Raw genomic sequence first — 12,530 nt, 5'->3', positions numbered from 1 at the left:
GTCAAAGGCGTCGTTTAACAATCATTTACTCACCTCACATCGCTCAGACCTGTGTGAATGACTTTCTTCTGTGGAACACAAAAGAAGATATTTTAATAAATGTCTGTAAATGGCTCTTTTTTTGTCCATACAATGAAAGTCAGTGGAGTCCAATGTTGTTTGGTTCCCAACGTTCTTTAAAACATTTTTTTGTTTCACAGATTAAAGAAAGTCACGCAGGTTTGAACGAGATGGAGTAAATTAGACACAATTTCATTTTTGGATTAAAGAGACCTTTAAAGGTGTCTGTTCGTCATTATGATTCTCATGCTTGCTTGCTGTGAAATCTTTCCAAACCAGGGTCTAGTTCACTGCTGGCATGAAAACAATCTGGCCTAATTTGCGGAAATGACCCACTGTTGATTATAGTTTGTTTATTATGGTGCGTTTGTCTTGGCTGAAATTTCCTTTGTGAAGCAGCTAGTATTGGTCACGTCGCTGCAAAATAATACACTCTTAAAAATAAAGCTTCCAAAAGGGTGTTTTCACACTGAGGCCATAGAAGAGCCATTCTTGGTTCCCCAAAGAACCTTTCAGTGATCATTTCTTAAAATAACCATTTTTTCTTAGTGTGAAGAATCTAAAGAACCCTTTTCCACTACGGATGTTAAAGGTACTTCATGGAACCATCAGGGCCATTAAAGAACCTTTATGGTGCAGAATGTATAAATATCCTCACTACTTCAGCTGTTGCTGTTTTTGTATTTAAACTCTTCCACTGCTGTTTCTTTTATCGAATCTGGTTTTCCGTCTTTGTCCAGGTTTATTCGGGAATGGCCTGCTGGATGCCGGATCTTCTGTTTCCGTAGCGACCGCCGGGCCCTTTAACAGCACAGACGCCGGGCCGATGATGGCCGATAACGAGACGATGTCGCCGCGGGTCATCCTGACAAACACCCTTCCGCAGTGGGACTCGGCACACTGGATGCCTCGCGCCGACACCTCCTCTTCATCCTCACTGGCGGGCCCCACCGCCACGGCCCCTGTGGACTGGGGGACATCTGTCTCCACTGTGACGAGCGTGAGCACAGACGCTGGTACGGTCATGAAGAGCATGTGTTTGCATGTGTGGCTTAAAACAATCCAAAAATGACCAGATATTCTCTCGTCATCCCTGTTGTATATGACCTTCTTTCTTCAGATGAACACAATGTTTTTTTTCTCTCTGTGAGTCCATTTATTGCAAGTCTCAAATGCAGGGTTTCTGCAGGTCTTAAAAAGCCTTAATTTACCTTCGCACAAATTAAGCCCTTAAAAAGTCTCAAATCAGAGCAGAAAGTCTTACATTCATAAAGTCATTAAATGTTGCATGCATTGCAAAAAAAAAAAAAAAGAATATCTCAGTGTCTTGTTTTCCAGTGCAAATATCTAAAGATTCTTAAATCAAGATATATTTACTGGAGATGCAAAATGAAGATATGAAGTCTTGTTTTCTACTAAATTAATGAAAATGAAGTGAGTGTTGACTGCCGTCACGTGGCTGGTTGTTTTGTGGAGCGTCAACATTGGGACTTGTGTTTTATGTACTCACGAACACAGATTATTTTTCTAAAAAATGTGTTAATCTGAAGAAAAAAAGTGAACGATCCCTTTAAATGTCACATGCTTCGCCTCATATTTTATCATCTGCTGTATGCTTGTCTCTCTCTCTTTAGCCCTTTTATGTCAAACATCTCGCTGCTTTTGTCCTCTGCAGACCAGCTGCTAATCTAATTTCAGCACAGATTTTTCTCCTGTCTCTCTCTCTGTCCATTTGTGTGTGAGACGGCGTGTTTCAGTGTCCTCAGTGAAGGTTCTGTCCTGAAAGTCATCTGTGTGTGTCCTCTTGTGATGACCTCAACAGAGGGTGTGCCGTATGCTTTTATTTGTCTCTGTCTCCTCCAAACAGCCTAATGATTAATCATCTTTCCTGAGGTCTGTGAGTGTGTGTGTGTGTGTGTGTGTGTGTGTGTGTGTGTGTGTGTGTGTTTGTGTGTGTGAAGGCTGTTCCTCTCGTCTTTCTGACTTTGACTTAAGCACTAGAATCACAATTACAATCAGACTCTCTTAGAGAGCATACACACACACACACACACACACAGAATCACTCACACACGCACACAAAGAATCACTTACATACACACACACACACACAAACACAGACTCACACACAGACTCACGCACAAACAGACACATACACACACCCAGGGCTGGATTGGTAATCGGGCATACCGGGCATTTTCCCGGTGGGCCGACGCACTTAAGGGGCCGACAGAATGTTTTTTTGTCGAAAACCATCACGCAGGGACAGCGAGCAGCCAGTGGCCCATTGGTTTGTCTCCTGTATTGACAGCGTAAACCATCCAATCACAATGCGCTATAGACGGAGCGATGAAGTATTTTGCTCCGCCTATATAAAGATCGCTTCACCCCAACTTCTTCCTCGTCGGCTTTTCCCACGTTTTCACAGCAGCTTTATCAAGAACAGGCTTGCTCTGCGGTGAGTGATGCGGGCCAAAGAGCCAGGCAGGAGGAGAAGAAGAGAGTAGTTGAATCAGTAAAGTGCTTGATAGTGACTCGCAGCGGAGGCAGGCATCTAACCTATCCTAATGTGTGTGCGCAGCTGCACGCCATTAGTGTAGAAAAGAGATCAGCATTCATATGAAATAAAAAGCTTTTGTAACATTATACACCATAACATTCAAAAGCTTGGAGTCAGTATTTTTATTTTATTTGTATTTTTTTGAGAAATTATAGAAAAGAAAACTTTTATTTAGCAAGGATGCTTTAAATTGATCAAAAGTGACAAAAAAAATAATTTAAAAAATAATAATTTTACAAAAAAAAATTATATTTCAGATAAATGCTGTTCTTCTGAACTTGTCAAGAGCAGCGAGCTGCAGATGTTCCTCAAGTTCTTCAGCTACCTGAGTCAACTGTCCTGCTACAGACACATCATGCTGTTCGGATGCTCCATCGCACTCCCACAATGCATCAGCCACAGAGACCGCAGGTCTGTGACACCCATCACTCTCTGTCTCGTGTTCAGCTTCAGTGCGCTTCATTGCCAGGTTATTGATTTGCATGTAAACTGGCAAATCAGGTTATTTCAGTAAACTGATTTGTGACCCTGCAGCACAAAAGCAGTGTTAAGTATTTAGATTTTTTTGCACCCTCAGATTCCAGATTTTCAAATAGTTGTATCTCAGCCAAATATTGTCCTATCCTAACAAACCATACATCAATGGAACGATTATTTATTCAGCTTTCAGATTATGCATAAATCTCAATTTCGAAAAATTGACCCTTATGACTGGTTTTGTGCTCCAGGGTCACATTTTTGGTAGTTATCAGCGTATTGATGCACATGTAAATGTGCTGTCCTGAAAGTCAGAAGCACAGAATCCTCTATAACCTAACGGTGTATGTATGACAGTGACTTGTTTTCACTGGAAATACAAGAATAACCAGCCCAAAACTGACGGAAGTTGAATTAAAACATTTTATTTCCAGGTTCAAAAGAAAAATCCCAGGGTTTCGGTGTACATTTCTGAACCTCACTGTCCCCTCACATACACGCTCATTTAGCAGATGCTTTGGCATCAATGAGCAGGAATACAGATGATGAAAGTGAGCAGCAGTCAGTGCTGGGTAGATCACTTACAAACTGTAGTCCATTACTGATTACAGATTACATTATGGAAATTGTAATTAGTAACATAATCTGTTGGATTACATTTATTATGTAAAGTATTCAGAGTAGATTACTTTGACCTAACTCGTGACAAAATATTTTCTGTTCTTTGTTATCAACATCATGAAGTGCATTTAACATTATGCCAAGGTTTCCCAAACTGGGCTTCATGAGATGATGAAAAGCTAATAATGTCAAAATAAACTAATTATGTGGCCTTTCTGTTTTCTGTGTAATTATAGTCTCCTGACTAGTGGCTAGTGTGTGCAGTTCTGTAAAACTGGAAGACTTTAAATTTAAGAGAGAAGAAAAATTCAGTCAATCATTATGAATAATATACTGACATTGTGTAAATTATATGTAATCTATAAAAAGTAACTGTAATCTGATTATGGGCCCTTTAACATGTATAAGTACTAATTTTTGAAATCTGATTGCGTAATTCAGATTACATGCAATCAATTGCTACCCAGCACTGACAGCAGTTTATGTTCTTATTGAAAATAAAAAAATTAAAAAAGAACAATGCATTAACTCTTGTGCTGTGCTGAAAATCCTTTACCTCATTTAGTGTTCCTGGTCAAAAATAACACTAAACCTGGCCTTTTAAAAACTGCTCATTATACATTACACATTATAATATCACCAAATATTGGATTCAATCTTTTTGTCAACTGGTTGTCCTTCAGTTTCAATTAGTATTTGAGTGATTATAGGCCTCATTGATCTGAGCTTATGCACCTCAGCTGTAGAGTAAAAAAAAAAAAGCATATTTTGTGGATAATTTTGTCAATGTTCACTCCAAAACTGAGGCTCAGATCAACGAGGCCTACAATCAATCAGCTCCAAAAAGAAAACAAAACCTGTGCTAACCGAAAGAAAACAAGTCCATGAAAAGACTGAATGCAATATTTGGCAATAATATAGCATAATGAGAGATTTAAAAGTCATTTTTAAAGGGCAGCTCGTTTTTGAATGGGAAACCCACAAGTGTAACACGGTGGGGGGGAATCCTAACAAAAAACAAAAATAATCAATTTTTGGGGGAAGTTGTTGTCATACCCTGTCAGTAAGTGTTATTCCAATGCGATAACATTACGTAGCATTTCATGGGAAAATGAAAATGCTCTCTGGGTGAAAATGACCCACGTGTAGCGCTGGTGTGTTTCTGCCGCAGGACTCTGGTTCTGCCCTGTCGGTCGTTCTGTGAAGCGGCTCGTGAGGGCTGTGAGCCCGTGCTGCAGATGTTTAACGCGTCCTGGCCGGAGTTCCTGCGCTGCTCTCAGTTCACCAACAACACGGGAACGCACGCTGAAAACACGCCGCTCTGCTACACGCCGCGACACGCCAGAGGAAAGCTCTGTGAGTGCTCGTCCAGTACTGGAATCACGTCTGGAGCGGCCACGTTCTGACTGTTGTGTTTTTGGGATTCTGTCTTCAGCTGCGTGCGGAGGAAGCGATCACTTCCTGTGTGCGACCGGAATATGCGTCCCCCTGAAACTAGTGTGCAACGGATTCAACGACTGCGACGACTGGAGCGACGAGGCCGACTGCAGTAAGTGTGTGTTTCTCATTCCCTAGCTGTGCATCAGATCCAGCCCCATCAGATATGAGAAAATGATGCAAGGAAAGAAAATGCAGACAGAAAGCCGATGGATTTGTACGTTACATTTTTCTTGATCTCTCGAGCGTCACTTCAGAGCGCCATCAGCTGCTCTCAAGGGATCTGCTCTTATGCCAGTGAGGTTTGGTTATTCATATCACTGCAAAAATGATTTTCTTCCTTAGTATTAAAACAAGCAAAAATATCTGCCAATGGGGTAAGAAAAATCATCTTAATTCAAAGGCTAAACGAGATTATTTTTCTTACCCATTGCCAGATATTTTTGCTTGTTTTAAGCAAAAACTAACAAAATTTGGATAATATTTTCAGAAAGCAAGACATAATATTGGCAAGTAAATGCTTCCTGATTCAAGAATTTGTAGATATTTATACTAGAAAACAAGACAGAAATACTAAGGAAGAAAATCATTTTTTGCAGTATAAATTAAAATGTGGTGTTTATTTAAACTGCAAAGGAAAAAACACATTACAATTATGACCGATGAAACAGAAGTATGCATTATACAATATCAATTTTTTTTGAGAAGAAAAACTGTGCATCCTCGCTCACAGCTCATCTGAAAGCTTCCTCGTTCCTCACCTCCTCATGAAGCAATTACAGAAGATGACTGAGCTTGATGGATATCCGGTCACGGCTGGAGGACGGAGGAGCGAGGAAACGAAGATGCATCAGTTTGAGTATTGAGAGGCACCTGTGCTCACACACAGTAACGCAGTTTGCATCCAGGCACTGAAGAATCATTCGTTCTCTTCTCTTTGGTTCACTGTGATCCTGTGCTTCTGTGGTGTGTCCAGCTTGTGCAGATGCTCAGTATCTGTGTGCTACCGGTCGCTGCATCAGTTCTGATCTGCTGTGCGACGGCTACGATGACTGTGGAGATCTGAGCGATGAGCAAAACTGTGGTGAGTTCTGGCACTTGGATTCGCAATTGAAATCAAATCATCGAGGGCGGTTAGGGTTAGCATGTTAGCACACATGCTGGCTCAGTGTTGGGGGTAACGTAATCAGATTACTTATTTTAAGTAACTAGTAAAGTAACGCATTACTTTTTAATTTAGAAGGAAATATCTGAGTTACTTTTTCAAATAAGTAACTCCAGTTACTTTGTTTCCATGTGTTGAGTGACAGCTCTGGTGTTGCCGTGGTGACAGAAATCAGGAGTCAGTGCAGAGTGTTGTGTGTGAACATGATCTTACTGTAGTTCTAGACTAAATATCAACATGTGTTTACTCATCTCACTGCACACAAACACATTCAGTGTTCCTCAGAATTAATAAAAACAGTCAAATGCAAACTCAGAATATTATACAAACCTGCAATAATTAAATGTTAAATAAGACAAATACCATTTATGTATTTAATTCCATTTCATTAACCAATGTCTTTGCTACTGACCTTCGATGATCCAAATCAACCATATTAAGCAAAAATTACACATTTGTGTTTGATTTGTGTTATTGTTGAATAGTGTTGAACTTTCTTCTCCTGCGTCATATTCTTCATGTGATTAGTTTGAGCGGTGCCCTCTACTGTACAGACGTGAATTTACATTTCCTTCAGTCTGAGGCATATTCAATTCACTTTTGGTGTGAAAGGGCTTTACATTTGTAAAAGAAGAACTTTTTATATTAAAAACAAACAAGCAAGCCCCGCCCAGATTTTAAAAGTAATTCAAAAATAATGCAACGCTTTACTTTCCATAAAAAGTAACATAATTATTAACTTTTTTAGGGAGTAACGCAATATTGTAATGCATTACTTTTAAAAGTAACTTTCCCCAACACTGTGCTGGTTTGTTGAAGACAGTGTAAAGAGAGCAGACGCTTTGTGCTGCTCTGATCAGCTGGGTCTGAACTTACCGTCAGGCTAGAAAGTTCTGCTCAACAATAAAGCATAATGAATTTCTGCTTGTGTTTTATTTAATTTGAGACATAATTCAGAAATAATGTGGCCTTTGCGGTGCTGTAGTGTGTGACCCGACTAAAGAGCATCACTGTGGAGAAGGACGCTGTATTCCTCGAGACTGGCTCTGTGACGGAGATCACGACTGCCTGGACAAAAGTGACGAGCTGAACTGCTGTGAGCCTCTGCGCGCACACACACACACTCACTCACTCACACTCCTGCAGGAAATGTGTTAATGTGCATAAAACATATGTTAATATGTGTGTGTGTGTGTGTGTGTGTGTGTGTGTGTGTAGCGTGTAAGTCCCAGGGTTTAGTGGAGTGCAGGAACAAGCAGTGTATTCCAAGCGCCTTCCGCTGTGATGGTGAAGATGACTGTAAAGATGGCAGTGATGAAGAAAACTGCACACAACAGCAGAGTGAGTACAAACACACACTCTCACACACACTCCTCTGATCGGTCAGTTGTTGTTTATGGCTCTCTCTCTGTCTCTCAGCTCTGGGTTTGTGTCCTCCTGGTCAGTCCAGTTGTACTTCAACCTCCTGCTCCTCTGGCTGTCATGGAAACACGTCATGTGACCTGCGCAACACTGTCAACAACTGCAGTGAGTCAAACAACTGACCCCTGACCTCTGACCTCTGGCCAAATACAGAGCGCTGCAGAGTTTCCCATCATTTGCTTTAGATTTAGTGACAATTAGTTCAGTGAAATAGCAAAGCACTTGCGTTTAACTCTCTCCCCGCCAGCATTTTGAAAAAAGTTGCCAGCCACCGCCAGCGTTTTTGCTGATTTTCACTCAAATTTCATGGCCCCCAGAATATTTTGCTGTATCAATATCTGAACATGCAATACATCAAATAAAGATCAGACCCTCTACATTCAAACAAAACAATCAGTTTTATTCTAGCTTCAAGCATTGTTTTTTTATCAACACTTGAATGTAGGTAGGTTTCATAAAAAAGGCAACATTTTGAGCAAAAAGCTGAGAAAATCAAATTTTTATCAAATACTGCATCTGGATCATATTCAGTAATATTATCAAAGCAAAGCTGCAGTAGATGGCTTCCATCAGTACTCCCAAAGCTTCACAGTCCTTTCTGGATCCACATTTCACTCGCTAACATTAGTCAGTTTTCATTTATATGCGGTTAGTGTTGGCTGCATTATTTTTCATATGCATATGCTTACATATGAGATCGCTTGTTTCTGCGTCTTCCTGGTCTGTGTTTTTGATCGAGTGATAGACTCATTCAGGAGATGCGTGATAGCGCCCCCTAGCGTATAACAGTGAGAACACGGAAACCTGGAAAATTCCGTGTTTGGCCGGTAAGTGTTGTCTCATGAATAACGGAAAATTCCGTGTTTGGAGTGAAAGAGTTAAGTGACGCGATTGGATGATTTTAATGTCTTGTAAAAACAGACATCAAAGACACGTTAATATTTGACACAGATGTGTGTGTGTGTGTTTGTCAGGTGGCTGTGAGCCCATCTCTCTGGAGATCTGCATGAATCTGCCCTATAACTCCACCCGCTTCCCCAACTATCTGGGTCATCACTCTCAGAAGGAGACATCCGTGAGCTGGGAGTCCTCGCTCTTTCCTGCGCTCGTTCAGACAAACTGCTACAAATATCTTATGTTCTTTGCATGTACGGTGCTTGTGCCCATGTGTGACCCTGTAACGCAGCAGAGAGTGCCACCCTGCAGGTCAGTCTGTGTCTGTGTGTGTATGGGCCTTTATAATTTTATATATAATAGACATTCATGACTGTGCGTGTGTATTAGGTCTTTGTGCAGGAATTCTAAGGAACGATGTGAATCAGTGCTGGGAATTGTGGGATTGCAGTGGCCTGAGGATACAGACTGCGCTCAGTTTCCAGAGGAAGGTCAAGCAAATAGTTCCTGTTTGCTTCCTGACCCGGATGTGAACGGTCAGTGTGCAGTCAAGCTAATATTTACATTTGAACAAGCTATCTTATATCTGAACTCTTGGTGGTGCTGGAGGCACAAAACCAGCAGAAATGTTAAGATCTTCCCTATCAATGTACCAAATGTCATTTGTTTTTAACCTTGCAGTTCTATTGCCTGATAGAAGATCCACAGATACACTATATGCACAAAAGTATTGGGACTCCTGATCTTTACACCAGCAGGGACATTAATGACATCTCATTCTAAATACATAGACATCAATATGGAGTTGGTCCCCATTAACAGCTAACAGCTTTCACTCTTCTGGGAGGGCTTTCCACATGATTTTGGAGTGTTTCTGTGGTAATGTTTGCCCATTCATACATCTACATTTACATTTATTCATTTTGCAGACGCTTTTATCCAAAGCAACAGTTGGGGAACTGTAAGTCTGTAAGTCTTTTATCCAAAGATTTACAGTTGGGGAATACATCAAGCAATTCTTCTTAAAGAGGCAAAAAGACACCAGAAGTTTCAGGCATTGTTCAAATAAGCTGGACAGGGAAAGAATAAAGGAAAGAGAAGACAAAGTCAGATTGTGACAAAATAGATTAGTTTTTAGCTGTCGTTTGAAAATTGCCAAGGATTCAGCATTCCGGATAGGGGTGGGAAGATCATTCCACCCAGTGTCAAAAGTGGCAGATAGATCCAGCAGAATAAGAACTGATGATTTGGAATCAGCTTTTGCAATGACTGACAGTATCGCAGTCTCAGTGGAATGGCCACTCCTGAAACCTGACTGGTTAGTGTCCAGTTTGTTGTTCTGTGAAAGAAACAATGATTGAGGGTTTTCGCTATGAATGGAAGGAGAAAGACAGGCACTGATGCTGGAAGCACAGCATTGTCCAAAATGTCTTGGTATGCTGAAGATTGGTCGCTGCACAGAACAGGTTTCTGCTGCTCCAGAGTCCAGTATCTATGTGCTTTACACACTCCATCCCACGCTCGGCATTGCACTGGTTAATGTGAGACTGCATGAAGCTGCTTGGCCATTGAAACCTATTCATGAAGCTCCACCATTTAGTCAGATTTTCTTGCTCTTTCAATCGCGTAAACTATGCGTTTACATAACATCTCCATTATCACGAAACTCAGGACACGCAACAAAAACAGCTCTGAACACGGCATCCTCCATTCACCGGTTGATGATGTTTGTAAATCCCGCGAATAAAGGGATTAGCGGCTTCAGAGTTCCTGCTGCCGGTGCGAAAGCAACCAGGAAAATGGCCCGAGGGAGAAATTGGTTCTCTAGGAACAACCCTGCTGGCTAGTTCCTAGAACTAAGTTCCTAGAACTACGCGGTGTGAAAGCACCTATTGAAACCCAAGTGTGACCCAATACTTTTGTCCATATAGTGCAGGACAAATGCACGTCAAGTCAACATATCTGTTTCTGTAGCGCTTTATACAAAACAGATTATTCCAAAACAGCTCCACAGTAATAAACAGGAAAATAACAGTGCATCAATTATGAAACTAACATAGCTGTAAAGCAGCTCAACAGGAGACAATCATTGTTCAGATCAATACATTTCAATGATTTGATGATCATGCAGTATCCTGAAAACAAGACATAAAAGCTTCCCCAGTTTCCCATGAGGGTAAGGTGATCGTGTGTGTGTGTATGTGTTTCAGAGTGCTCACCCAGTCACTTTAAGTGTCGCTCGGGAAGGTGTGTCCTCTCATCCAAACGCTGTGATGGACACATGGACTGTGATGATGACAGCGACGAGGAAACATGCGGTGAGTAAAACACACTCACGTGACGTGATGGGTAGCATTATCCCGCTCACAAATATACCCAGTGTTTCCTGTGTGTGTCTGCCACTAGGGTGTGTGGAGCGGGGCTTGTGGGAATGTCCCGGAGACAAAACCTGCATCCATCACAACATGATCTGTGACGGCTTTCCTGACTGCAGCCAGCAGGAGGACGAGAAGAACTGCTGTGAGTGAATGACACACACACACACACACACACACACAGAGAGAGAGAGAGTTTAGCGGTGCTGGTGTGTGTACGCACTCATGTGTGTGTTTGTGTTTTTAGCTGTGTGTAGCAATCATGAGATGGAGTGTAACAATCATCAGTGTGTTCACCGCTTGCTGTGGTGTGACGGCAGGAGACACTGCTCTGACAGCTCAGACGAGTGGAACTGTGGTAAGAGACTCCAGATCCGTCCATTCGTCGTCAGCTGAACCCAAGTGAAAAAAAAGTGCACTTCCATAATGTACTTAAAGTGCTACTCGTAAACCGAGTATGCTGTTCTGTGTCAGCTGCGCCACGCAGATGCGTTTTCTACGTTGTTTGCACTTTGATCTGAACGAAAACAACTGTTTACTTTCAGTGGATATTCTCCAAAATGGCACCAGGGTGACACAGAGGAGACGAATTGTTGTTGTTATTGAAAAGTTGTTATTTTCGTTTTCTTTTGCGCACAAAAAGTATTCTCGTAGCTTCGTAAAATTACGGTTGAACCCCTGATATCACATGGATTATTTTACGGATCTCCTTGCTTTGTTTCTGGACCTTGATCGTGTAAGGACCCTTGCTGTCTATGGGAGGGTCAGAGAGCTCTCGGAATTAATCAAAAATATCTTAATTTATGTTCCGAAGATGAACGGAGGTCTTGCAGGTTTGGAATGACATGAGAGTGAGTAATTAATGACAGAATTTTCATTTTTGGGCGAACTAACCCTTTAAGATCAACTAAGTGTACTCAACTGTGCTATTTTGGGATACCATGAATATGAACTAAAATGCACTTTTAACATACTATCTCTGTATTTAAAAAATTTATTTAGTTACCACTTGTAGTACGCTTGAACTCATCTTTTATACACGTGGTAACTAAATACATTTTTAAATACAGAGATAGTATGTTAAAAGCACATTTTAGTTCATATTCACAGTGTCCCAAAATATCACAGTTGAGTACACTTAGATGTTCTTAAGTTTATCTAAAGAATCATTTTTGGTGTATTAAGTGATCATTTTTAGTATATTAAGTACAAAATTAGTGCGTGAAAATAGAGCACTTTAAGTACATTATGGAAGTGTATGTTTTTTTCATCTGGGAACTTCTGAAGGAAAGCGATGCAAAGACTGTTTTTCCACAACTTGGCACTGCACAGAATCTTGTTGTCTTCAGAGCATCTTTATAATTTGGTTTCTACGTAGACCTGCGTAAACAATACATGTGCGAATTGGTGGGCGGGACTAAGCAGGCAGTGATATATTATCGGTGGGCGGGGCTAAACAGGAAGTGATATATAATCGGTGGGCGGGGCTAAACAGGCAGCGATGTAGAATCGGTGGGCA

General features: G+C 41.1%; 1 protein-coding gene across 1 annotated transcript in view; it reads left to right on the top strand.

Annotated features, from left to right (window-relative positions):
* Nucleotides 1–793: 793 nt before the first annotated feature.
* Nucleotides 794–12,530, top strand: part of LOC107653895 (atrial natriuretic peptide-converting enzyme-like) — a gene marked incomplete at its 5' end in the record, with an annotated part of 25,119 nt that continues 13,382 nt past the window's right edge. Inside the window, 13 exons of the mRNA XM_016440761.1 lie at nucleotides 794–1,076; nucleotides 2,878–3,031; nucleotides 4,890–5,074; nucleotides 5,154–5,267; nucleotides 6,132–6,239; nucleotides 7,306–7,416; nucleotides 7,539–7,661; nucleotides 7,740–7,847; nucleotides 8,717–8,948; nucleotides 9,027–9,172; nucleotides 10,847–10,954; nucleotides 11,043–11,156; nucleotides 11,259–11,369. Of these exons, the coding sequence (XP_016296247.1) occupies nucleotides 794–1,076; nucleotides 2,878–3,031; nucleotides 4,890–5,074; nucleotides 5,154–5,267; nucleotides 6,132–6,239; nucleotides 7,306–7,416; nucleotides 7,539–7,661; nucleotides 7,740–7,847; nucleotides 8,717–8,948; nucleotides 9,027–9,172; nucleotides 10,847–10,954; nucleotides 11,043–11,156; nucleotides 11,259–11,369 (1,897 nt within the window). The remainder of the gene's footprint in view (nucleotides 1,077–2,877; nucleotides 3,032–4,889; nucleotides 5,075–5,153; nucleotides 5,268–6,131; nucleotides 6,240–7,305; nucleotides 7,417–7,538; nucleotides 7,662–7,739; nucleotides 7,848–8,716; nucleotides 8,949–9,026; nucleotides 9,173–10,846; nucleotides 10,955–11,042; nucleotides 11,157–11,258; nucleotides 11,370–12,530) is intronic.

The sequence above is a fragment of the Sinocyclocheilus anshuiensis genome, unplaced genomic scaffold, assembly GCF_001515605.1.
Source record: "Sinocyclocheilus anshuiensis isolate Anshui unplaced genomic scaffold, SAMN03320099.WGS_v1.1 scaffold459, whole genome shotgun sequence".
Taxonomy (NCBI): domain Eukaryota; kingdom Metazoa; phylum Chordata; class Actinopteri; order Cypriniformes; family Cyprinidae; genus Sinocyclocheilus; species Sinocyclocheilus anshuiensis.
This window is presented reverse-complemented; position numbering and strand designations above follow the sequence as displayed.